At 43.4% G+C, this 27,705-nt stretch overlaps 1 protein-coding gene across 7 annotated transcripts; it reads right to left on the bottom strand.

Annotated features, from left to right (window-relative positions):
• Positions 1 to 5,947: 5,947 nt before the first annotated feature.
• On the bottom strand, positions 5,948 to 27,705 carry fam131ab (family with sequence similarity 131 member Ab). Of its 7 annotated transcripts, none has more exons than XM_027280703.1 (6): positions 27,094 to 27,705; positions 23,121 to 23,260; positions 18,159 to 18,252; positions 17,867 to 18,049; positions 12,168 to 12,299; positions 5,948 to 10,583 (listed from the first exon to the last, which is right to left on the bottom strand). In XM_027280703.1, the coding sequence occupies exons 3-6, from the start codon at positions 18,226 to 18,228 to the stop codon at positions 9,931 to 9,933; spliced, it is 1,038 nt and encodes a 345-aa protein (XP_027136504.1). In that variant the 5' UTR covers positions 18,229 to 18,252; positions 23,121 to 23,260; positions 27,094 to 27,705; the 3' UTR covers positions 5,948 to 9,930. The 7 variants fall into 7 exon arrangements, with proteins under 7 accessions (XP_027136504.1, XP_019125656.1, XP_027136505.1 ...); XM_019270111.2 differs by lacking the exon at positions 27,094 to 27,705 and adding an exon at positions 27,001 to 27,075; XM_027280704.1 differs by lacking the exon at positions 27,094 to 27,705 and adding an exon at positions 26,431 to 26,924.

A 27,705-nucleotide genomic window follows, 5' to 3' on the forward strand; every position in this document is an offset into this window, starting at 1 on the left:
CACGTAGCATTTTTGAGCATCAATTAATCATTGTCAAATCAACCGTGATCCTCCGAAGCCTCTGTGAACCAAGACCAGAAACTGCTGTGTCTACGGTCGATGTTTATTTAATGCTATGTCAGGTTGTTGCAACTGGCAGAAATTCTGGAAATGTAGCTGTTTGCACTGGAGAAACTTTTCTCGATTTATGTGTAAACCCAGCAGAGTTCTTTAATGATGGTCCAGACTGAAATACTTCTGTTATTGGATGGAATGTAGAGATGTAACGATGCATTGTGACATGATTAAAAATCGGCGACGGTGACGAGGCCACGAAGATGCACCGAGCAGTTTGAAATCACCTGTGTGACGGCATTTTGGATCCCCTATATACACAAATACAACCAGTGAGAAATGGACAGACAAATCTAAAACAGCATGTAAATATTGCAAGAGACTGTTAACATATAGCAGCAACATGCAGCAGCTTATTAGCCACCACCACAGTGAGAAACAAAGTAACGTTACGCCACTTCGTGAGTGAAAATTTCAGAGGGGAAAAACCACCCTGACGAGAAGCTTTGCATCTCCTCTCCCCCATAACAATGCAAGAGTGCAAGAAATTACCAGGGCAATTGGTTATTTTATTGGAAAAGATTTGAGGCCATTTTCCGTTGTTGAAAATTAGGGCTTTCGGCTGTATTCTTTTGTTATTTAAGATATTAAATTACATCAGTTAACACCAGTTTACTTTACTAATTTGTCATGTATTTTGTTGTTTAAGATGACCATGTAAGTTGCACTTTTTATAAGAGAACAAAAACAGTTTTTTTTCCTACAAATAAAAAGATAATTTTATTTGGCCATAATTTGTAGCTCATTTTGATAAAAAAAAAAAAAAAACAATCGTGAGAAAATCATATCGTGAACAAAAAATCGTGAACCGTATAAAGTCGTAAGTTGAGTGTATCGTTACGTCCCTAATGGATTGCCATGAAATTCTGCACAGACATTGATGATCCTAGCAATAATTACCTCACAGCTGTTGCACTCCTCCAATGAACAATGCCTGGCTCTGCCACTGGTACACTCAAGGCAATCCAAACTTTTCTGTCTGTTGTTCTCCATTGGTGGAATGTGCTACCAGTTTCTACCAGATCAGGGGCATCCCTCTGTACCTTCAAAAACCTCCAGAAGACCCAGCTCTTCAGAGAGTACCTCCTCTCCAACACTACCAACAACTGGACATGAGAAATCTACCCCCCTCTAGAACTGTCACAGCACTTAATGCTACACTAACATGTCCTTGCCGTACTGTACCTTCATTGTTTCTCTGTTTTGTAAGTCGCTTTGTATAAACTGGGCTACACAGCCTCAGAAAACTGTTAGCATAGCTGTATACTAGTCCAATTTTAGCAATGTTCACATTTGCTTACAATAATTATACTAATGTCTTAAAGTAATTAAATATAAAGACAGATTTATTGAATAGAATAGTCTACCAGTATAATCATATGACTCTGTCCTGTATTGATATACTGGTTCAAGCAGTCACAGAAGTTCCAGAAATGAAACTTAAGATATCAGGATTTATTTAAGTCTTGACCCAGATACTGCTGGTTATGTTCAGTTGGCAGCTTGGCAGCCACTCAGGCCGGTGCCTAAAAAACAGATTTTTCGCTCTGCAGCAGATATCTGATCTTTTCATGGCTGCCTGAACTGAGAAGATCAGATGCAGTTCCACCCTGTTCCACCCAACAAGATGAGATTTGTACCATTTGAAGGCAGATTGTATGAAATGATCATTCTTGGTAAGAACCAAGACTTTTTTTGTCTGTTAAAATGTAGCTGATACATTACATCATGTTATGATTAATTCAGTGTCTTTGGCTTTTGACTCAGAGAGACCCTGGTGACAAGAGATGATCAGAAGAAAAGACAACCTGAAAGAGAGTGAGAACAGAGAATAAACAGAGATCTATCATCCTGGAAATTGAGTGTAATTCTGAAGTCAGGATGATGACATGAAGCAGAGCTATATGTCACTTCCAAATAATAAAAGTCTCATGACGGCTAGTTTGAAGAGGATCTGAAATTCCTAGACAACTTAGCCGTCTTATGTGGCCTGCAAGCTCACTAATCTGTACACTGTCTGGTCCTCAGGTGCATCCAAGAAAGGTTTGACATTGGCATCATCTGAGTAGCTTTCTTTAACAGTCTTGTGTTTGCAGGGTCAAAGTGTAAGTCCTGACACAATGTCACCTACTAGACACATAGGCACATTCGCTGCAATGTGGAGATGGTCCTTCCTGGTAGCCCCTGACATCAGGGTCATGGGCTGCAGGTGTGTCATTGTGATTGATGCATTCCTGCCCATGAAGACTGCTCTCTTGCTGTGAACATGAGGCTCTTTTGGTGTTTATTACCCCGAAAGAACATCTACTTTTATCTCATGACCTGTAGTCGGGTCATAGTTCTAGTCCACCTAACTGTACCTCTCTGAGCTCATATGGTATTCCTGTCAGGATTAGGCCCAGATTGATTACCCTCTACTTTCTGTGTTGCCTGAGAGGAATCTAAACGATTTACCACTGGTTCGAACCTCAACATCAACTACCAGTGCCCCACAAAACCATGCATCTCAAATAATAAAAATGATTCTATTAAATGGCAGGTTGCAACAAAGAAGTCAGTTAATGATCTTATCTCATTAGTACCCATAACCTAGACTTTACCCGATTGAGTGTGACCTGGCTGTAAAGAAATGGCATAGTCTGCACCTGAGACGACACCTCCTAACTTCAAATTCATTCATACCACTAGATCTGAAAGAGAGGCCGTGAGATCATTGGTGTCTTCTCTGATGTTTATACCTGCAAGTATGGTTTTCTTGATGAATTTTCTGAGGTCTCCATTGACAACAATTGCTTAATTATCTCAGGTGATTTTAATATTCATGTTTACAACCAAACAAAAGAAACTTAATTAGCCTACTGAAGAGATTTGACCTCATTCAGCACGTTTCTAAACACTATACTTTATTTTACATGCATTTTAACCCCAAACACACATACAAGTGCTCATAGACATTAAATGTGGAGAGAGATGGTGGAGTAATATGCAAATCCCACTGAGGAGCGCCATGCGAGCAGTTGGGGGGTTTGGTGCCTTGTTTAAGGGCACCTCGGCAGTGCCCAGCCTCCAGCTACCATTACCTCAAATATATGAAATATCATTGACAACATTTCACCTGTTAAGAAAATATAGACAAACAACAGGGCCCAAGAGGAATGGAGCTGGTGTTGAAGAGTGATGCCAGACAGAACCCAGTCTTTTTTGTCTTAATCCAACAAAAGTTCAGGTTCACTCTAAAACAGTGGTTCTTAACCTGCGTTCGATCGAACCCTAGGGGTTCGGTGAGTCGTTCTCAGGGGTTCGGTGGAGCCTCCGCCCTGGAATTTTTTATACCATTTGTTACAACATATCTTTGTGAGCAATCGTTTTCGAGGATGCTGGACATAAAAACTAAGAAAAGGAACAGACTTTGCTGTGAAAATGACATGAGGCTGGCACTTGCCAAGGTGAAGCCACGCATATCTGAACTGGTCTCTCAAAGGCAACAGCAGAAGTCACACTGAGGTAAGTTGTTGTGAGTTCATGCACTGTGTTGGTTTTGTTATTTGAACAAGGTGATGTTAATGCACGGTTCATTTTGTGCACCAGTAAAGAAATCATATTTTATTTTTTACTAAAGAAGGGTTCGGTGAATGAGCATATGAAACTGGTGGGGTTCGGTACCTCCAACAAGGTTAAGAACCACTGCTCTAAAATATACTGAATGTCTACAACACAGAAGCAGGTCAGACAGTCTTTCTTCTCTAAAATCGTTATTGAAAATATCAACAATAGCAAAGTGCTCTTTTCTACTATTGATCAATTTATTAATCCAGCATCTATGACCTCATCAGAGATGTTGTCTGATGAGGTCACTGAAAATGTGACAATACACTACATTGTTCAACAACAAAATCAATGCCATCAGGAATAACATTAAGGGTCAATTTAGACCAAATCAGGTCCTGTGTTGAAAATGCAGGTCAATGGGGCCTGCAGCAGAGAAGTTGAAAGGTGTATGAAATATGCAACATAAAAAAAAGATTGCCATTAGGCTCAAACACTCAAATAACTAACATGATATAGAAATATTAAATAAATGTTAGTAGAAGTTGGATAATCACTTCCCTCACCAGAAATTTGACCCCAACCTTTAATGACCTGGGTTTTCCTGATTTTACTGGTACCACTGGGAATGATGCCGCAATTCACCACTAATCTACCAGGGTTGTTGGTATCTCGAAACCATGATATCACTTCCTAACCTTAAAGGAATATCTCAGTATTTCAGGAAACACACATTTCATGTCTGCGCAAGAGACGATTAACAGAGCAGGAAAAAGTGGAAGCATGCGAATCAGCTAGTCTGACTTTGTCCAAAGTTCAAATATTTGCTTCCAAATACCTCTAAAGCTCACAAACACACTGTACCTCCTTTATATTTGATCTAATCATCTAACTAACTAAGAAAGTGAATAAATATGTTATTTAAAGCATCATTGTATTTCAAAGGGTCAGTTTGGGTATTTTAAGTGAGGTTGTATGAGGTATCCACGGTCAGTGTAGGACATGCCAGTCAGCACACCCTCAGTTTGGAGAAGCAGACAACGATCCAGACACAGCTATGGACAGGGTCAGCAGAACTTTAATGTACGCTATAGTCAGAACATTTACACCACTTCAATGCCTTTTACTTTGGCACCAACCATATAACTGCTGTATTCCTGTGCAGGGTATTACATAGCTGATGTCTGAACTGTCTCTTAAGGTTTAATCACAGCTTGTTCATTGAGGCTGGCAAACTAGGATATGAGTCATTTTTGGATTAGTCCCTATTTTGGAACACCATTTTCAGAACCTATTGAAGTATGTCACAAACTAAAGACTTTCATGTAGGACACTCAACATACTGTACCTCATGTTTTCAAAAATTTCTTTCCAGAATACGTGATTTTTGAAAGATTTTTTTCTCATGTTCTACAGTCTCATGTCAATATCTTGTTTGGTGTTTAGAACATTCGCCTTTTATTTTCACACTTTAGAACTCTCTACAAACCAGACCTGACTGCTGGACCAAGGATTCTGATCGCACTCTGCCTTTGTTCAAAATCCATCACATCCTGCTCTGATATTTCCCTCCCCTCCCTCTCCCGACCCACCAAATAGATTACTGAGCTTCCCTGGGGGCCGATGATGTCATGGAAAAATGAAATACCTACTGCTGTAGGATGAGTACAACTGGCCCGACTGTGCGCAGTATCTCAGACTGCTGTCCTTTGCTCTGGTAATAACTTAATAATGTCGATGTCATCACGTCAGGAAGCTAATTGCATGGGCTTAATGGTGTCCACAGTGAAAAAGGTGAATGTGACAGTTCATTATCTAATCATAACCATAAAACACTACATGGAGTCAGTGAGGTTAATGGAGCTCTCCACACTCGTCCTCCTATCTATCGTTACATCATGTTCATGTTAAAAAATCACATCACACCGCATATGTTTGTTGTTGTTGTTTTTTTTTTTGCAAAGAACAATAACAATATTTTATTAACTGGAAATAATATCAGATGCAGCAAACAAAGATTCATTTTTCAATAATCAAATAATTACATTCAGCCAAAAGAGGAAGAAAAATATTAAAGAGGAAAACAAGAAGAAAAAAGAAAGATTGAGATCTCAGAGGGAGGAGAAGGTTCTGTGTGTGTGTGTGTGTGTGTGTGTGTGTGTGTGTGTGTGTGTCTGTGTGTGTTTGTTTGTTTGTTTGTTTGTGTTTGACTGATGCTGATAGTGATATGCAGCCCACTTAGGATGTGGATGAGACAGTACATTCATTTTGGGTCATCTATTTTCTGTATACCCTGTTCATGGTGTCTCTGTTGGGTAAGTTGTATGGCTTTGCTCTCTGAACTCTCACAACTGTCTGTGTGTGTGTGTGTGTGTGTGTGTGTGTGTGTGTGTGTGTGTGTGTGTGTGTGTGTGTGTGTGTGTGTGTGTGTGTGTGTGTGTGTGTGTGTGTGTGTGTGTGTGCACGTGCGCCTGGTGTCACTGTGTGCACCCGTCTCCCCAGAGGATTGTGGGACGGTTTAATTAAGACGGTGAAAGCTAATGTGGGTTAAACGCAGACCATCTCTCTGTGAAGATTACACTCTCTCTATTCAGTTCCTGCAGCAGGTTTCACACTCTTGGTCTCGGTTGTGTTCGCAGGTTTCGTCCTAATATTCACCACTTGGGGCCGGTGGTGTGTTGAGAGAAGTCCCCAGGCCCTTCAGCTTTGTTCTAAAATGGTAAGTAGGCTATAGGGTGACGGGGGCGCCACCACCAACTGAATATTCATACGCCCTCCTGCCTTGACAGTGTCCAACAGATGTTTTGATGTCTTTTTATAGCGCTGGGTTCTCCCGCTACTATCACGCACACACACACACACACTCACACACTCACAGAGAGCGAATCTGGAGCTCTTCTCTCTGATAAGTATCTAATGTCAGCACTTGCCTGAAGCAACAAAGTAAAACACACTGCCCAGAGACACACACTTACACAAAAAGAAACATGTTTCACTCTAAAGACATCTGTCTGACTCAAGGACAGCGTGCTTTTCTTCTGCTGTTCGGCTACGAAATATTACAGAGAGGCGTGTGTGAGAAACACTTCCCTCACTCCAACATCCATTGTTCTCCACAAACTGCTGTGAGTTTTCTGGGACAGCTAACCTCAAAAGATGTCATTTAGAAAAAGCTTGTGGTGGTGAGGAGGGGTGCAGAGAGAAAGGAAGGGAGGGCGCTCATGGAGTGAAGTGGAAAAAGACATGAGGGTGGAAAAAAAAGAAGACAGACAGGAGAGAGATACACATCTCTTGTCCGTCAGGCGGTTTCATAATCACGGGCTAATTGCCTGTTGGCAAAGGTAGCACTCAGTTTTCCTCTTGGTTATGTAATGAGCCCCCAGTGGGGATGGATGGATGGAGGGAGGCAGGGAAAGAAAGAGTGGAGGCAAATAGGAAAGGACAGAGAAAGAGAGAGGAGGGGGTGGGACAGGAAATGACAGGACAGAGACAGAAGGATGCAGAGGGGAGACATTCATCAGGCTGTCTGTGTGTGTCAGCTGGAATTCTTTAATTTCTATTCTTATGTGGACAAAATGTTCTCACAAGGATAGAAAGATGTGGAAATCCACCAAAGTGCCACGTCTACGAAGCGTTTAGATTCAGGATGAGGTTGTGGTAAAAAATGGATGAAGACTGGATGAATGGATGTAGTCATGGTAATCAGAAGTATAAAAATAAAAACACACTTCATGTGGGAGAACGAGACAGCTGTGTGAATGAAAAATGCATCACACCAAGGTGCCCGTCTTCTCTCTAACACACACACACACCTCTTCACACACACACTGCCCGAGGAGAGGACGAGGACACAAGAGAGACAGACAGAACAAATGCACTGGTGGACAGACTGATAAATCGTATGTGGGTGTGGGGGGTGATGAACAATGGCGTGCTCTCGTCACGTCACCATGGCAGGACAAAAGCACAACCTCGCCTCAGTGGCATCGCCCGGCTTCTAATGTTAACCAAAAGGACGATCGGCCTGCTGTAACCTCCAGGGAGGAGATGCTACGTCATGTTCGGTGCTGTCATCGAACTGATTCTCATAGTGTTTTACTCTGCACTGGCTCATTTAGGGAGGAGGGAGAAGGGGAAGGAAGCCAAGCTATGGCCTGAGTGACAGCATGTGGTGACGGTGACGGTGCAAAGGTGACGAATGAAAGGCACAGCTTCAATGGTTCCCCCTGAGTTGTCGCTGTCTTTTCCAACTCTTCTGACTTGGACTCCTCATTTTAATAGAACTCTGAGTTCAGAAGTCAGCTGATTTACCAATGTCATGCTTTCTATAAATTATTTCCAGATGTTATGGCCTGTTTTTTAATCTCCAGCACCAGTAAAAGTTAAATTTTCAACGAGAGCTCAGCTACACCACACACTGCTTTTAAAGGGAATCGCTGCATCGGAGGGGTTTGGAATGGATATAAAGTGCAAGCTTGAGCAGCCTGCTGACATCTTACAATACAGCCACACACACATTTGCACGAAACGTCAGAAACATCAGAATCGCACACTGAGGCTTATTGAAACAGAAAAGGAACATGAAAGAAGGATGCGGGGACTGAATCTGTACTTTAATTAGTTGTAGAAAATAACTACGCACACCAGGCTTCCTCTCTCACAAACATACACACACGGAGGATGAGAGACGAGTGGTGTTATGTGTGCGGGCGGAATGGTCCGATGGGATTTCCTGAGTTGTATGAATGACAGTCCCTCTGGGAGAACCTCAACAGGGCTCCTCACATCACCGCTGAGATGGGAGTTTCTGCATGTGTCCCATAAACATGCCATTTTGCAAAAACATCATAGAAAAGAAGGGAAAGTAGAGAATAAAAGGCAAAGCTTTTCAGGAGTCAGTATGAGAGGAAAGAAAGAAGAGCAAAGAAAAAAGAAGAGCTCTTCATGAGGATCATGACATATGGCAATAACAAACCGTATCACAGTATCCTCTTTTGAAATAAAAAATAATTTTCTTCACATTGTAATGTTATTTTTTCCCATTAAACTATATCACACAGTGATAACGAAGAAAAGGAGAAATCTACAGCCACGTTAGCTTCGTGCAAAAAACCACATACACTGGCACGCCGCATAGGCAAAGAGATCAAAGCAAGACAACGCATACAAAAATATAGAAAATCTCAGATGCAACTCGTCTCTTCACAGAAAAAAAACTTTTCTGTCTCCTCCACCTGCGCCTCTTCCTGCTGAACACCTAACGCCAAAGGGTCACTTCAGGAACATTCTGTTTGTTGTCATCACTGTTGCTGCTGCTGTGTTTTTTTTTTTGTTTTGTTTTTTAAGACAACCAAAGTTCTCGTGTCTTCCACGCAGGAATCCACAGAACCCCAAAAATATCCAGTAGCTATAGTAAATCATTATAGCAGATGTCCATCATTAATGATGTTTAGAATAATGTGAACAACAACATGTTTGAGTGATAGAAAACTAGTACAATAAAAGCATATCATTTCTGTCATATAATTTGTGACAAATCTTTTTTTTAAACGTTGTTATTTTAAAATACATACTATGTCCTGTCACTTTGAAGACATTCCAGCATTTGCTCATAATTGGTAGTGACAGGGTTAAATAGTTTGGCATACTCAGCAAGCCATGCCCAAAAGGATGCTATTTTGTCTCTTGCAAAGGGGGGGGGCAGGGAGGGAGGAGGGGAAGATAAGGGTCGACCCCTCCCTCTCATTGGAGGCGCTGGGGTGGGGGGGTTATACAGAACAGCTGAGATTACAAACCGTGCTCAAGATCGGGTCAGCCCATCGATTTCAGCACTTGCAAAACACATGCAAAGATAAGTCAGAGTTTGGGACCCTGGAGTCAGTCTGTCATTTGGTGTCATTCTGTCTGCCTGTTTGTGGCGTCCGAGGAGTCACGTCCAGGTATGGACGGAGCTGAAAACTGTGAGCATCATACCCACGAGTAAGTCACCGGACTGCTGTGGCACATCCAGCACTCCTGTTTTCGCACTGATAAAAAAGATTGTTTGGACGCCGAGTTGAAACATCGAATGGGGACAGAAGCAGTTATGAAGTGGAAAAAGAGGAGGCGAAATGCTGCAAGTAAGGCAAAGATGGATGCTTCAGTCCAAAAAATAACATGCGCAGAGGTTAAAACTTTTCAGACATCATGGGGGAGAGGGGAAGTTGTTGCAAAAAAGAAATCTCTCCAAAGAGCTTGGGGGAGTTGAACACTGAGGTGTGATGAGAGGAGTCATTGGTTGTTTGGCTCTTCTGCCCTCTCCTCCTCCTCCTCTTCGTCCTCCTCGTCGAGAGACACGACCCCAGAGGAGGCCACATCGGAGACCCTCCTGCGTAGGTCATAGGCGGGCGGGTACTCCACTCCGTTTCCCTCCGCCTCCACCTGGCACAGGGTGCTCTCATAGTCCTTGCAGGGGGTGTCATCATCCTCACCGGGTGACAGGTACGTCTCAGAGTACGACATGGAGTAGCAAGGAGAGTCCTGACCCCCGCAGGGCCCGATGCTTCGCCCTGCCCCGCCCAGGCTATGGAAGCCGCAGTCTCCCCCACTGGAACCGCTCTGCCCTGCCCTCTGAAGTCGGGCCAGCAGCAGCTCCTCCCCTCCCTGCAGCGCCGACAGGATTTTGGCGGCAAGCTCAGCGGCGTTGCTGTGGCAGTGGGTGCCGCGGTGTCCACCCAGGTCACGCAGCAATGGGTGGTGCTCGTCCAGGCTGCAGAGGCTGGACCCTAGGGTGTCTGGGGATCCTGCCGTGGGGGAGGGCTCTCCACTGCCACCTCCTTCTCCACCTCCTCCACCACTCTCGCAACAGGGCCCTCGCAGGCCCAGGTGCTGGCAAAGTTGACTGTGGATCAGGTCCTTCAAGTATGGAGGATATGATGGCACATCTAGAGGGAATGATACAGACTGTAAGCATGAAGTCCTGAAGGAAAAAGAACAACGATAAGAGAAAACGATATGAGCTGAAACTGTAATATTTCCTGAAGGATCGCTGAGTGGTTACAGCATAAAATGTTATCAGAAAATACAGCAGCAAATGATGAATGTGGCAAAGCACCAGCAGAAGATATGTGGAATGAAGCTAGCAGGAAAAACACAAGTGTAAGGTGTAAAAAGAAACACTTTGATTCCACTAGACACTGCTCTGTGATGTCATCGGTCCATTTTCCATACAGCTTCATGCCACACTAACTTGATTTATGTGCGTCTCAGCTCTGGGTAAGTAGACTTTATAGTTAAATTGTTTCCTTTTTGTAATTTTTTTGGATCAGGAGTCTGCACAGGGTGTTGTGTTTTGAAAATTGACCAGATTCTGTGTCTGATTTCCTGCCAGCTCGATCTGGCAAATCAAGGAGCAGAGCGGAGAGCCACGCCTGGGACGCTTCTGCAACACACTGCAGCGCCTCCGGTGGAATCACAATGACTGTCTGGAACGGCCTGTCACTGCTGGAACACGATGCAGCCATGCCCGGAGGACTTAAACAATTAGAGGTAATTTATGATCATCATGTTTGTTAGTTCTTAAAGATACACACAATGTGTTTTTCTGAAAGACACTGATTGTAAAATTAACTCCACAAATTGCTGTTTTTACAACAGGACAACAAACTCATGTCAAACACATAAAGTTCAAGTTGGCACTAAAAAGCAAATATTTAAGCCGGAAGAATTAGTATGTTAAAGCAAAAAACAGTCATAAAGCACTGCATGTGAAAAAAACAAGCAGTGGAAAACTATGTGAAAACAGCAGCAGAGCAATTAATAAAAATAAATATTTTGAATGACATCGTACCCAAAGTAAGTCTTTTTGCAAAATAAATATATATATGTAAAAATGAATGACTGTAGTAGTTCTCAGAAACCAGCTACCTAATCAAAATGTGATAATATGATAGAGAAGTGAATTATCATCTTTGATTTTGCAGAGATTAATGTCACATCCATGCTGGTGCATGTCAAGCTCCATTCACTAAGCGGCCTTTGGCAGAAGGTTGAGAAGCCATAGATGTAGATATGAAGATAGACAAGCAACACAGGCTCAATGTTATTAGCTGCAGTACAGGTTATTGGTGGTTCAGTGTAATCAAGATGAAAGCTCTGGTACACACAAACACACACAGCCATGGTCAATGTGTATTTATAACCCGCTCACACACCACCCTCACACAGAGACTGTCTCTGCAGCAAAGGAAATGATATTAAACTTGCAGGAGGGATATCAAATTGCGCCGAGGAACAAAAAAAAAATGTTGGGAGGGGATGAAAACTAGGGCACTGGGACAATGAAAGATACAGGGAGAGGGAGAGAGAGGGAGAGATGGATGAGGAAGAGGGTGTGTGATGGCGTATTAGGAAGGAAGGGGACAATATGAAGGAAATAAATGTGATTTACCTCCACCAAGGCTATTGTGATATAGAGGTACACTGTGTGTGTGTGTGTGTGTGTGTGTGTGTGTGTGTGGTGTGTGTACCTGTGCTCTGTGTGGTGGGCTCGTTGGCAGGCAGAAATTCCTCGTCATATGAGTCATCGTTCGACTCGTCGCCGTCCACAGAGGACCAGGCCCTCAGCTTAGCCTCTGCTATGGCGAACTGCTCGGCCACACCTGCGCAAACACACACACACACACACACACACACACATATGCACGTAAGCTCCACATGCGCACACACAAATACATGGTTGGCATGGTAACAAGGAGGCAGCAGGTCATTGTGTCTCCATGTCATGTAGCTGTTTTTGATTGGCAGGGGAAAAAAAGTGCATGCTGTTGCATTAGACTGGACAGAGACAGCATTCCCATTACAGTCAATGTTCTTCAGTGGCCACTGACTGCTGCACTTAAGATGGCTGTCATTGAGGGTTTAATAGTGTTGTTGGGCAGGTTGTATTCCTGCTGCTGGATAGGAGACTGTGAGCTGGAAGAAGCACAAAAATGTCCTGTAAAAGGACAGACCTATCACTGGAAGACTAATAATCAGCATAAAATGATGATAATATAACATCAGCTCAACTTTGTATAATCTAGAAGCCAGTATTTAACTCATGGCTGGCATGAACAAATAGAGCGGATCACTAATAAAGTGTGGGTTAAAAAAAACAACAATGGGCAGGATGTTATCACCTTTAGCTCAATGGCTCACATGGTAAACTCAGCATAATGTCCATTTGCACAACAATAATCCATCAGTTCAACGGAATACTCCACTCTGCTGTCTTTTGTCTCAAAAGCATTAATGGGAAGGCTGGAAAACATTTAATGTGAAAAAAGTCATATATTGTGACCGTGGGCCTCCCCTCAGAGACCCCATCCACTTCATATGCTTTACTCATGAGATCATAATTATGTTATTTGATCCCATAGACACTCAACAGTGAGCCAAGATGACCTAATATTGTTGTCTGACAAACTTCAGACTCCATTAAATTAAATAAGGTCTGTCCTCAGGCTTTTATTACTATGTTTGAACTATTTGAATCTCTTTAACCAAATCACACACATATTTAGGCTATTCGATGTGGTCCCTTTAAAAACAGATGTAATAACTAATCTAATATTTTCTTACTTCTATTCACTGAGTCTCTCCTAAAACTATTTTGACCTCCCACTATGAAAACCTCTGCTCTGACATAATCCTTTTCTCTAAGAGATTCGGGTAAACAAGGGCCAGTAATTCAGATAATTTCGCTTTAGTGCATTAAAAGTATTTCCTGTTTTGTCAGGGACAGGTGACAGGATCTTGAATGCTCCTCTTGGCATATAACACAGTTGATGTATTTAAAAACCTGGTGTGTGCTGTTGTGAACTGTTTGCATAGCCACACTTTTTTTAGTCCCTATGGCTAGATAACCTTCAATAGACCTTACATGTAATTAATCACTGCATTTTGAAAGGGACCAAACACACACTCGCATACATGTGCATGCTACACACATACACCTAAGACCTCAGAGAGGACATGAATGTGTGTGTCGCTGGGGTGACTCAGCATGTGCCAGAACCAGTAAGCCACGAGGTCCAAGTGACCAATCACCTCCAATCATCATCAGGAGCTGGACCATTCAGAGAGTCAGGCTCCCTCTCTCACTCTGTTTTGTATTCCTCTCTTTTCAGCCACTCTTTCCATCATGTCACACCTTTCTTCCAATCGTCTCTCTCAATAAAACGCTGTATCGACTCACCTGACTCTTCCCATTCCTACCGTTCCCCTTTTCTTTCTTTCAGTGTGCAATCTTTCAGCCTTGTCCCTCACTTCTCATTTTGATTCCTATCTCTCTGACTGTCTCTCCTCAGTCTTCTTCTCTTTATGTCTCTCTCTCTCTGATCAAGGCTCAGTATTCATGTGCTGTCTCCCACAGAGGGAGATCGATGCTCTCATTCATCTTCCACTGTAGCTGGGCCCTGAACTCTCCTCACAAACACCGGCACGTCCTCCGGCAAACGTCGCCGTGCGGGCTGCTCTTTAGTTCTCCTTTGAAACGCTTTTAAAATTCTCTGGAAGAAAGACTTCACGCGCTCACTGTACGTAGTCTTTTTATGTCACTGACCAAAAATAGAGATAAAGAGATGGTGTCCGTCCACAAATAGACACACACTAAACCCCATCTGCCCATTGTACAAATAGCATCTAAGGACAACCAGGAAATCTCTGTTGCAGACTGTCATATTAATGTAAAATGAAATTGTTACTGTAATGTGTATTTATGACTAAATCTAATACAGATCATGATTTCATCAAAACCTGCAAAAATGTGTTCTCTACTTTTTTTAAGGTGATACAGTTTGGACACACTGCAGCAGGCTGTACATGGTTTACAGTTTTACACTTCATAAATATTCACTGAGTTAGGAAGCAAACAGTAACTCTAGTGAATGAATATATTCATGGATATATGACACCTTCATTTTTTAAACTAACATTGTGTAGACACTGGTATTTCTGTGCTTTAATGCCTGTGGTACAAACACTAACACTCCGTGCTGTGAGCTTACAGTCTGGGCAGTCTGGCTAACAAACTGAGCTACCATTAGCTAACAGCAGCTACAGTTCACAGCAGTTTACTTCACTGTCCTTCAGGAAACTCTGTAAATCACAGAGAGTTGAGGCAGAGAGCTGGAGGACACCAGAGGAAAAAGCAGAAAACATTTTCTCCATAAAATATGATCCAGTTTCACTAAAATCAGTCAAATAGTTGGTGGTGTGTGACTTAGTGCCGTAAAGCGTTACGTACTCCTCTTGGGAGATCGTGCCCAGTGCACAAAGCTACATACAAATGACAGAGACACCATTTAGCTGTTATTTTTTTGTAGAAATGTTGGAGCTTTGATGCATAATTCTTACTTTAAGCCTACATTATCTTTTATTTTTGAGCTCTTTGGGGCAATGAAAACAAAAGCTGTACACACAGCACTGATGACTTCTCTCTGTTCTCCAGCTAGCTGCTGTGTCTCTCTGTCAGTTTGGTGTCAGGCAGGTCGGGTTTATCAAAGCGTTTCCGCTGAAGAAAAAAGAAGTGCGGTTGATGAGAGCCATGTGAGGGAACCAAAACAGTAAAGTTGGGGGCTGTGAAAACAAAGTAATGAGCTGAAAGCTATTAAACGCTCCACAGAACTGAGGGGAAACTGCAGGGTCGAGTGATAATTCTCTGTGGGTTCATCACTACAAGCGAATGCTTTCACATCACAGTCATGGGATACATTGTTAGAGAGTATTTATTATAGCTGCTTTCAGAAAAAAGTTTAGCAGCACCTCACTCCGCTGCATACTTAGATCATCATTTCCCAATTTAGATTTTCCAACAGGCCTGGGATAGTATAAACATGGTGAGCAGGACTGGTCTGGCTAAATATATCCTTGCTACACTACAGTGCACCAGAAACTGGAATACTGCCACTATAACACACACATACACACACTTAACACACACAGTGACATAAGCCTTTCTCTGTGTTGGCAGCAAGTTTCATGCACTATGCAGAGACACTGCAGGATTAACTTCAAAGAATGTGTGTGTGTGTGTGTGTGTGTGTGTGTGTGTGTGTGTGTGTGTGTGTGTGTGTGTGTGTGTGTGTGTGTGTCTGTGTGTATATCAATAGGACAACCCAACCTGTATTTTCAATTCTCAGGATGCCTCCTACAAATAGACACACACACATACACACACACTGCTGTGTCACTACCTTGTATCCACGTCGAAACACACCAAACACTTCACACATTTGCATGTGATGTACTAACACACTCGCTGACATTCACGCAGTGCGTCCAGTCGTCCACAGTGACACCGTCACTGGACTACAAGGAGAGAGTTGACAAAATAAAAGGAGTCAGCACAACTGGCAGCTCCCTGATGGAATGGGCACACACTGATGATGTAAGCTGAAGAGAAAGGAGAATATAATGTATCATAATGACCCCCCAGCCCACACTGCTATTTAACTTACACTAATTAAATATCCTAAAAGGGTGTGCAGGGCACACAAACTCTTAGCATTAGACACTGCTTATCTGCTGTTGACATTTACATTTCACATTTCAAACAAAAGACCAACTGTCATTGGTTGGTTGTGAAATGATTAACTTTTATCAATTTTGGATGCTTTTAACTTTGTCATCTTTAAGAAATCAGCTTGTTTAAATCTACATCACGTCATATAACAGAAGAAGATGGGGGCATGACAAGAGAAGTCATGTCAATAGTAAGTCATAAAAGAGGAAAAGAAAAAATTAAGACAAACAGAGGAGGCACAGAGCAAAATCGCTCAGTCATGGTGGCACTAGCCAGGAGCAAAACCTTACTGTGCAAATTAACCTTGAGAGTCTGCATTGCAGGGAGCGAGCGAGAGAATGGAGGGAGAGCAGGTGGGGGTTGAAAAAGAGAGAAAAGGAGGAGATAAAGAGGCAGAAGGGCAGAGAGGAGTATTAAAAGAGAGGACAGTGTGAATAGGAGGAACGGGGTAATGAATGGAGGGTGCAGGAGTGAAAGCAAAGTAAAGGAGGTGAGCTGTAGGTGAGTGACGCTCTGAGAGGAACAAACCATCTGTATGTGGACAGGAGAAGAGTTAAGGACAACAACATGTGTGGCTGCATCCAGCCTTTATCTGGATAATGACACCTGATCACGGGCATTTACACTAACACCTTCAGTAAGTGTTCTTCTCATGTTGAGATTGGATCTCAATATACTAAGAAAGTAGCCAGACAGATGTTTGATGAACATCTTGAGAAAGAGTTAGGTGACCTTACAACTTGTTGGGCAGAATTTTTTCTTAAAGGGACAGTCCACCTATTTCACATGCCAGTCATTCTTCTTTTGTCATGAGTCCCACTGAACCTGTGAAAACAGTTGTATAATGCCATCTGTGGCTCAAAGACTGAGAAAATGATGATGTCATAGTGATGTCATTAGCGTTATCTGAAAGACAACTGATTTATAATAGAAAGCAGTTACAAACTGTTGATGTAGTCTTTGAAAGCTGCCATGGCCAAACATCTTGGTCCATGTATATATGGGTTTATCATTTTTGCCTTCATAAGATTAGAATGAAATGAGGGACATTGGAGTTATGTGATTTTTCCTCATATTGCCTTAATCTCTCTGCCTCTAACCGGACTCCTCAACTAGTTTGTCTCTTGTTGCCCCCACTCCCCATTAAAGCACAGTACTGTGCCGTGTTAAATGAGGTCACCCTGTACTGATTGCATTTACACCCTGCTGAGATGCGCTCGCAGTGTGAACCAAACAACCTTCAGATGACCAAATACAATGTGCTCTGTGAGCATTCATACCTTACATAGATACATGTTAACAGCAGGTTTAAATGGAAGTTACTGCCTGCAACCAACGTCTAAATATCAATTCAAAACTACTTCCGTGTTCATGTAGTTTTTCAGACCATATATGTATATTGTAAACAAACTAGTTTGTTTGAAGTGAGACTTTGCAAATCCATCTGAGTTTTTTTATTACCTCAGTATTTGCAACATCTTGATTTAACTGACTGTAATTAATGATTAATGTGACATCTGTTTGTCTGTATGTTTACCTTTTTGTTCTGATGGTTTTTCATTTAATTAGGATCTCTTGTCTGATCTTTCATCATTATATTGCACATTTTTATAAGAGAAGCAGAGCTGTTTTTTGAATATTTCTGTAACAAACAAGTTTTACCGGCAGCAAAGCGCGCCTCCTGTTCTCCCTCAGTCAGGTCGGAGTAAGAGTTGAAGTCTGATTCCAGGGCTGCTGGACTGTCGATAGGCTTACACCAGCCTTTCCACTCTATGAGGTGGGCCACTCTGCCCTGAGCCATCGCTGTAGGCTTCGTCACATGGTCCTTGACTACCTGGGAAATACCTATGAGGAAAAAGCAAGAGATTATGCTACAGCATATATTTTTATGATGATAATACCGGTTGTACTAATCCAGCTCATTAACTTTTGATGTGTTAAATGTTGCACTCACCATGCAGGGAGGATCGCGCTAATGCAGCAATCTCTTGAATGGTGAGAGCTCTCCTTGATTTTGGTAACATTTCAATGGTGTCATCAACATTCACCTGAAAGGACAAGAAAAAACAAAGCATGACTCAGGGGAATACTGCACAGTAGCTCAGCTCAGCATGAATGTGAGCCAGCCTGTCAATACGTCGTGCTATGACTCACAGGAAAAAACACAGAGTTGTCTTTTCATGGAGCAGGGACTCCTGTGTTCACACTGCTTCAGTGTACTTTAAGGCCTTGTGAAGTGAAAGGATTTTCTCTTTATACACCAAACAGTGATTTTAATGAATCGCAAGCTGTTTGCCAACAACAACAACACGTATGTGCATGCACGCACTAGTGCTGAATGGTGATTATTTCAGCAGCTACTCATAAATAGGTCATGTTAAAATAGAGCTGCAACCATTATTCAATCAGTCATCAGCTATCAATTTAATGGTCAACAAATTTCATAATCAATTCATCTTAAAGTAACTCAATATCTTTGGGTTGTGAACAAAACAAGACATTTGTGGATTACAGGGTATTATGTTTGACTTCTGGAGTTTTATTGTCACCAGAAGGTCGCCAGGCAACCAGCAGAGACAACAACTATTCCTTTAATGTTAGAAATGAATTATAATCTTAGGTCTGTTCAGCTAAATGTTTTTTGCGTTTGCATCTCGTTTGCATATTACTTCACGAACAAGAGAAGAAACACAAGTGAAAAACAACATGTCAGTGACACTGCTTCTAGTTGTAGCCATGTATTAACATAAGTGGTTTGTTAAAATTAGACTAGTGGCTAACGAGCAAGCTAACACTTTGTTCTTGTAACTGAGATGAGTCTTCTCAAGCTACAACTCAGAGCGGCTGGACGCATGGCAAGCACGCATAGAAAGAAAAAGAGGTCTCTGGTTCTGGATCAGCTGCTGTATGTTTATTGTTTATGTGTATTGTTTGCTGATTATCTGCACACAGCCTGCACAATACCCCAGTGAATCTCTCCAGTTGTGCAAGATGTGGCTGATCTAACGGTATAGGAAAAACTCTTGAAAGGAAACTGATGAAGCTCCGTGTCCAGACGGCTCGATGGGTAATTTCCCTGCTATGAGCTAACAGAACCAGACAGTAGACAAAAGATGGACCCCCACCCTCCTCCCCGGTCTGTCCTCCATCAAATCTGTCTGCTCTGTAAAGTCAAACCACAGAGGGAGTATCGGGTGTTGGCAAGTTCTTTTGTCTGCTAACTCTTTTAATAGCCCTACCTGTACTCACGTGGGAAGCGGGCACGTCAACAGCAAAGGCCACATGCCGAGCTGACGCTCTCATGTTGTTACTCAGTATGGGTCAACACGCCTGCCTGACTGAGCAATTTAATGATGCTTTTAGCAGACAGGTATACCTGAACAGGTTGTGTCCAGTCCTGTGGTGACTGACTGTAGCTCTCTGAAGCTCTAGTTTCACCTGCCTTCATTTAGAGACCCAACGCTGAGCTAATTGACTTTCTAGAACAACTGCGCTGCCCCTATAGTACGTAGCTGGATTGCTGAGTCATTTTAAATCTTTCTATTTTGCTTCCATTCATTAATGAGTCGTCCGTCAAACAGACCACGTCTGATTTGCAGTGAATTAGAAAGGCATCCCAGAAGCATCACCCCGACCTCGTCCTGTCAATTCCACTTAGTAGCAACAAAATTCCGACAAAATGACAACGACCAGAATTGTCTGTGAGAAGGGCCCTGCAGGAGCAAAAGGGGGATCCTGAGTGCGTGATGGTATCAGCGGCTGCCTCGAGGCCTGTTAATCCTCTTGTGCCGCAGAGCAGCTCACAGATCAGAGGCAGGATAATCTGTGACATATACCCTTAAGGAGGGTTAGCGAGGATATATTGTGTTCGTCTTTAAATTAAAAATCAGATGTCATAGAGTTATTGTTGTTCACCCATGGCTGAATATGTTTTGTTTGTTTTCAAATAGTTGCTCAGAGAAACCATTTCAGTACGGTGTGGGAGGATTTTATACATCTTTGGGGATATCCAACTTAAAACCACCTGTCTCACACTGCCAAGTTTGTTTTAGATATGTGTTTTTCTAGTGGTGGAGATGTTCCTACGCTGACAAGAACACAGTCTGGAAACACAACTTGTCATTTTTCCATTCCAGAGACACTAAATGGTTCAATTTAAGTGTTCAGTTGAGCTTTTAAAAACTGGGTCCAGCTGTATGCTTGAGCATCACCTTGCCACAGAGCTCCAGTAACAGCACAACCCCACCCCCTCGCTCTCCCACTGCCCTACTGAACAACAGAGCGAACACAGAGGAAGACATGAGCAGCACTCAGAACAGACCGAGCACTTCTTCCCATCACATGCTCATACACAAATAATCTTAAATATGAGCCTAATTCAAAACAAAGCATTATAACCCTTACCTGATGCACTGATCAGGTAAGACTTGTGTCTATAGTCATGCTCTCTCAGTAAAATGGTAGTACAAACACACACACATACACACATAAATCTTCTTGATCTGGGGAACACAGACAGTTGTTGTGATGCTGTCCAGTCCTGTTCACTTTCAGCTTTTAAATCATTGGTTAACTGTCGCCTGTGTGAGTCAGTGCAGATCCTTGGGACTGACCGGAGAGAAACACAACAGATTCTTCAACACGAAACTGAGCGCAGCCAGGCTGGCAGTGTGTGTGTGTGTGTGTGTGTGTGTGTGTGTGTGTGTGTGAGAGAGAGAGAGAGATGAAACTGAACCTCACTGGTGTCTCCCCATCTGCATCACCTGGAAGCCTGTACGCACACAAAACCACACTTCAGAGATTTTATGGTTTTTTTTGTGGGTGCTCGTTGATTGATGTGTGGCGTATTTGTATTGGCTCTATTTTTGGGGTTAATTAAGGTTATATCCCAGCAGAAATGTAATTTGTGCCATTGAACTAGCTGATTGAGTCAAATACCTTTTTTCTTATTTGTCAAATGTCAACTTGGAAACACAGACGAGCCGTCAAAGGTTTCAGTAGAAAATACGGGCTTAATATTTGCTTCCCTGGTGGAAAATAACCTGAAAATCTTTGCCTGCCTGCAACATGCCGTTTCTTCATACGTCCCTCTGTTCCTCTTTTTTTCTCTCTCGCTCTCTCTCAACTTTTCCACAAAGGGAACATTTCTATGGCAACTGGTCACCGTGGAACAATTCCTCCTGGTATGCCTGATTCACTGATGATGTCACGTGCTGAGAACACCAATCGACTGCCACAACAGCCAAATGAAAGACTCCTGCATGTGCCTTCCTGCTGTCGATTAATGTAGATGCTGCTGCTCAGAGATGACACGGATAATGGAGGTGAGGAATTTACATCATCTTGTCGAATCTATCTCTAAATATGAAGCAGAAAAATGCATTATAGTATTTCATTTATTTCAGTTTCATGACCAAGAGGTCTGATCATTTCACATTTACCAGATGCTTATTTTGTCAATTGTTGCCCCAACTTCAGCTGGGGGGCTGGGGTGTCCCTGAAGTGTAAAGCATTAGATAGTCCTTCCTCTGGAAAAGAGATGTGATAAGATCAGCAATCCAGCCAACCTGTCTCGCACAGTGCCCAGTATTCAATAACAGTCTTGCCCATGAAGAGCGAGAGGCTGCGTTTCATAATGGATCACTTAGGCGCTGCTAATCGTCGCCTGGCTGGCTCACTGCGACACATCAGATTCACACCCAGATGGTGTGCACTGATGGATAAAAGAGGCAAGGTGGATTCATCATCCTCATTACCATCATCATCATCATCTCTGCACCAATTATAAGCGTTGCACTCGTTTCGGATTTGAGTTTTAAAAGTACTTTGCCTTAAGGTCCATAATTTCTAGACACAAAGACAGGTCTGCAAATGGTTTGCACCGCACCACCTTTGCCAAAGTGCCCTTGACACATCTTCTTTTCTACCCTAATATCTAAATCATTGCTACAGCAAACGGGGTGGGGTTCTTGTCAGAAACTCGGTGAAGCCAGTGGACAGCGAAATGTGTTTTCTACCCTTCTGAACTTAAATACACCTGCTTACATGGTCTAACAGAGGAATCAGAGCCTTGGAGTAGTGATCTCTTAGAGAGCAGATCATTTGTGCTGTGTTTTGTCCAAAGGTGAGATGCATCACTCTGCGGCGCTGAGATCTCAAGAACTCCCCAAATTAAAAACCAATTGCTAATTACTGGTTAGCTTTAATGAAAACTAAAATGGCGAGAGAACTCAGGGTTGAGCCACACATTAAAGATGTGGACGGCGTAATTAATAAGGTAATTATTAAACCAGGAAGGGTTGAGAAAATCATTTTCTGCTTCATGTGATGAATTACTGGGAGACTGTCATCTTTGATTAGGCGTATCTGGTAGGTGCCTGACTACGTTATCTTACACTAGAGGTTTAACTTCACTGAAATCATGTTACGTGATATACACAGTATCAATAAATATAAAACTCTATGGAGTGCTTGGTTCCTGGAAGTGATGTAAGCCTGTAAAAACCTTTTGCCTGCATCTAATGCACACTTGCGTCATTAAACCATGAAGCAAATATCAGCTAGCACAGAGCTAAGTCTCTGGAGGACAGGGGGCAACAGACCTTTTTCACAGCAGCCATTTTGACATGAAACACTAAGGTAAACACAGGTGTGTCCAATGATACTAATTAAGGTTCCGTTCCATTTATTGTAGCAGAGCCTTTCCAGTGAGCCAACATGCAGCACAGCGGCACCCTGACTCTGTTTGAAATGGAATGGGACCTTAATTAGTATCATTAGTAACACCTGTGTTTACCTACTGTTTCATGTCAAAATGGCTGCAGTGAAAAGGGTCTATGGAGCTAGGTAGTTAGGCTGTGTTACAAAACCAGTCCAAGCTGAAATAATACAAATATATATATATTGTTGAGGGCACCTCGCTGAAGTCCAGTACGCCCAAAGGTGCTGTCAGAATCAGTCTGCGCGCCAAGCAGGTCCGCGTGTTCCCCAAAAGCGCGAGGTCAGACACGGAGCTTGCCGCGCTCCAGTCCACGCGCAACGAACCGTCAACCGCCACTGTCAGGAGGAAGAGAGCCACGTGAAGATTAGAGCAGGTGAACATTATTATAAAACTCATAGCAGCTGCGCACCACCATATTCTCGCTCCAAAAAAAAAAATCAGGAATAAATAAAATATATATTATGACAACAACGCACGTGGCGCTGAAACGTTATTGTTCATAATATGTGTTTTAATTACTGGAGCAAGAATTATGAGTTTTAAGGATTAGGCTAATCCTTACGTGTTGCTTTATGGGCAAAATTGCAGTCACCATGCCAACCCATGCCTTCCGTGAGGACCCCCGGGGCATCCAGTGAGGGCGATGACCATTTAAGGAAATGTGCTGTTGCCGTATCTCACTGCAGTTTCCGCCCCAAAGAAAACGTCATTCAAACATCTACGTCAGGTGTGAAAATAGATAACCTAACCCACCCAGAAAGACGTAAAATTAAAATAAAATACAAAAAATAAGATTTTTGAAGCAAATATATTTTAATAATATCGTAAATTTAAATTGCTCTAGTGCTAAAGAACTGAATGGGTTCTTTGTTTTGTACCATGCACAAGTGTTTCTACTTATTTACAGTCTTTTTTTTTTTATCATGTAAAGTGTCAGGCTCAGCATTCACGAAAAAAAAATCTTTCACTGCAGCAGACACTTGTTGTGAGATAACAGGTGGGAGTGAGGGGGGCTTACTGCCATGCACTTTAAAGCCATGCCATGTCATGCAGGTAAGGCCCCGACAGCAGCCAACCAAGCCTAATGATATTTTATGAAGTTGATTCTGCTTTGAGTGAAGGAGATCGGCTCTATAACAGAATAAGGGGCACTGCCTGTGATGATTTTTTTACACCTTGTTTAATTCTCTGACGTGAACAGACCACGTCATCAACACAACCGAGCAAAGAGACGCGACGCGGGACGTGGAGCGCTAAATGTCACTAAGCAACCACCTGGCCGCAAAGCGCCTGCAGATAAAGGACTGCTCGGTTGACTACATGAGTTTAACCTTTCTGACAGCTGCCCCTCGCCATGACCTGACACACTCGTGGACCATGATGGACCAAAGGTGCTGTATGATGAGCCTGATCTTGGAGGCGGATGAAGGGTCCGCTGGGCACAGTTGGAACGCTTTAGAGCATTTCAGCACCTGGACAGCTCCCATCACACATCATACATACTGAACCTGCCTCCTCCTCCTCCTCCTCCTCTTCTTCCACACACACACATATGTACAATCCTGCGCGTGCTCATCAAATCAGATTTGCAAAACGAGATTAAGAGGTGGGCCTCTAAATGTCAGTGCCTGGCTCCTCTTTCCAGCCCTCCACTGCAGGGAGCCGTTTCTAGTTACGTGCATGTGAAAAGAGCGACTCGCTCGATTAGTCGCCAGCACCCATCTCAAATATTGAGTCCAATATTAAGCCCAATCACTCATCACCCCTCCTGGGTCACAGACCTGCCGTTTAACGCGCTGGGCTCAAGTTGCCCTCCAGCACAATTCAATGTGTGCCGTTTAATTGGGTGTGATGAGATCAGATGCCGGGCGGGCGTATCGTATCGTTGAAATCTAGGCCACCTCGGTCAATGAAAGTATTGTTGAGAGGAGTGAAAGATGCGCACGTGTTTGTGTATCGGATTGATGTGCAGAAATGTGACGGTCATCTGAGCTCTCGGTACGTGCGGGCTGTGCAGCGGGGCTGAACCCGCAGGGATATTGATGGTGACACGTCAGCAAGTAATTGTCAGAAAACGCTCAGATTTCGCAGCCTCCTCTTGACAGGTTTGTTGAGCGGGTTTATTGTCTTTTTACTGCGACACGCACACACTCACACAGCCTAGATTTTAAACGACGTTTAACGGAGACGTTTTGCATTTACGCACGGTTCTTCATCATGGATTGTAGTTTGTGTGCGGCTGTGATGCTGCAGAGCAAAATGGAATAGAAATAAACACACACTTGCTGAAACATGACACACACCACCACTGTAATGGACTCGCAACTGAGAGGTTGGCCTGTTTTTGTCTTAGACAGATCAGACTGAAACTTGTGCCGGCTCTCTGCTGAGGTCCATCCTCCATCTGTGACTGATTTATTAATTTATTTTTTTAATCTTAATTAATCTCTCTCACCTTGACTATGATCTAGCTCCACAATGTATCCTCTTCCGTTAAACCAAACGAGAATTAGGGTGATTTAATGTTTAATTTGATTTGTATTTATTTTTTGATTTATTGATTTATTTGACTTTGGTCTCTCTCACTCTCTCCTCTGTAGTTCCCGTTGTCGTGGAAACTGCAGACAGGAGGACCTCGGCCGTACATCTGTGTGTGTGTGTGTGTGTGTGTGTGTGTGTGTGTGTGTCAGATTTATGAGCGAATCAACACAATTAGGTCAAGAGGATCAGCAGCAGTGTGATGTCATACACATACAGATATGGGGAGTCAAACAGGTGGCTGCTGTCGCCTCAACTGTACATCACACACACACACACACACACACACAGACACTTTATAAATGTGCAGAAGCTTTATGTGGGATTTATGTGACTAAGGCATGTCCTTAACGCACTACGCGACAAGGAGACAGGGACAAGGCGCCATAATCATCAAGTGACTGAAACGACAGATTACATAACCAATTAGAAGGAGGAGAGGGGGGGGGCGGTCTATAGAGCGTGGATATGACGGATAAATCACAGCGTGTGACATTTACATTAGCGAGCAGGTCTGTTTGTGTGTAAGAGAGAGTGATGGAGATGGATGTGGTGCAGGTTTGATTTACGGAGGCTACAGAGGAGACCCGGTCAGATAAATAACGGGATGTTGGTGGAGGAGATCTGGGGGGAGACACGCGTCAGAGGTCGGGGGGCCCCTCTGCAACGTTTGGCTGAGGAGACACATCCAGCCACCAAAAAAAAGGTGTAAACAACCACGAGAGCAGAGAGATGCGGTGGCAACAGGGAGCTTGTTTCTTGGCAACAAGCATAATGATCTATTGCTGCATGTGTGCGCCTGCAAGCACCGTTTAAATGTATACATCCGCGGCTGTGAACTCATGCACGGGTTTTACTTTTACGCAAAGACGAAGAATCCAAAAATTCTTGGAAATAAACGAGTTATGAAGCTGGAGATTTGTAATTTTGGTTCACGGATATGAGCAACAATAATAAGGTGTCCTACCTTGCAACTAAACTGGGTCAGCGCGGTCAGAACCATCTTGTCCGGGTGCGTCTTCTCGTCACAAACATATAAAAACGCTTTAACAGCGTATCCTTCAACGGCGTCAAGAGCGCCTCTGTCGCCTCTCTGCCTGCCTCTGAGCTTTCTTGCAACTCTCGTAGCATCGCGATGTTTAGGCTGCATATACCAGCTTCACTCCCCCCTCCTCCCTCCCCATTCAAGCACTTCCCCACCACCCCTCGACTAAACCCCCCCGTACGCACAGACGCATTTAACCTCCACTGCACTGAAATTTCCACAAATTCCAGTCATCTTAAACGCCTTATATCCTCTCTGTGTGAGGCTCCTTATTCACATTGCATATGACTCAGCAGCAGCAGCAGCGCTATCATATGTCTCACATCTCCGGGCACAGCATGCTGTGCAACTACAAGCACCCAAATCCACTCTGCACCCGCGACAGGCTGCAGCAAAAAAAGAAAGAAAGAAGGAAAGAAACAAATGCGAACATTCAGCCTCCCTCCAGCGTGCTTTCTATTTATGACAGAGCAGATTAAAAATGACGCTTACCAACAGGCGCCTTGGAGCTGATACAGCCCATTTTTGCAGCTGCATGTATCAATCAATTCTCTTTCCCTAATATCCTTGTTGTAAGAGGCGTACCTCACTGATCGAAAGCTCTCCTCATCTACGGAGGCTCCGCTGGGTTCCGGTGCGCGCAGGCTGCTGAGCTCAGACCGCCGGAGTGACGCCGAGGGCGGGGGGAAGTCCAGCCATCACTTCTGCTCCGTGTTTTCTTCTTTGTTTTTGAATTGCTTCAAATCCATACACATGTGCATATAATTGTGTGTGTGTGTGTGTGTGTGTGTGTGTGTGTGTGTGTGTGTGTGTGTGTTTGTGCAGGTTTATCTTTGCAGCTTGCGTCTCTTGGATGAGTCTCAGCTCTAAGTCACCGGTTGAAGGGTCTTGTCCCGCGGTTCAGCACCTAAGCGGACGGAGAGCGCTCTGTGAAGCGGCGGCGGCAGCATGGGTTTGTCTCACCTTCTGGAAGCTGCAGAGGCTGGTGGGAGGAGGAGGAGGAGGTTTCCCCTCTCGGTCAATGCCGTACACAACAAGTGCACACAACGCGCCAGCACGGATCCCCGGTTCCCCTGCGCGCTTCTCTGTGCGCTCTCACCCTGTCAGGCTGTGTGGATCATTGGATGGGTTGACACTGATAGAAAAATCCCACGCTTAGCTGCTTATATACACCCCCTCCTTGTACCCCTTCGCCCA

The sequence above is a fragment of the Larimichthys crocea genome, chromosome VII, assembly GCF_000972845.2.
Source record: "Larimichthys crocea isolate SSNF chromosome VII, L_crocea_2.0, whole genome shotgun sequence".
Taxonomy (NCBI): Eukaryota; Metazoa; Chordata; class Actinopteri; family Sciaenidae; genus Larimichthys; species Larimichthys crocea.

Excerpts from the sequence above, each read along its gene's own strand:
- fam131ab (XM_019270110.2), bottom strand. The coding sequence starts at position 26,613 with ATGCAGCCTAAACATCGCGATGCTACGAGAGTTGCAAGAAAGCTCAGA. Across the intron at positions 18,050-18,158 it reads AGCGCGATCCTCCCTGCATG|GTATTTCCCAGGTAGTCAAG; the intron begins GTGAGTGCAACA and ends TTTTCCTCATAG. Across the intron at positions 12,300-17,866 it reads GGAGGCGCGCTTTGCTGCCG|GTGTGGCCGAGCAGTTCGCC; the intron begins GTAAAACTTGTT and ends GTGTTTGCGCAG.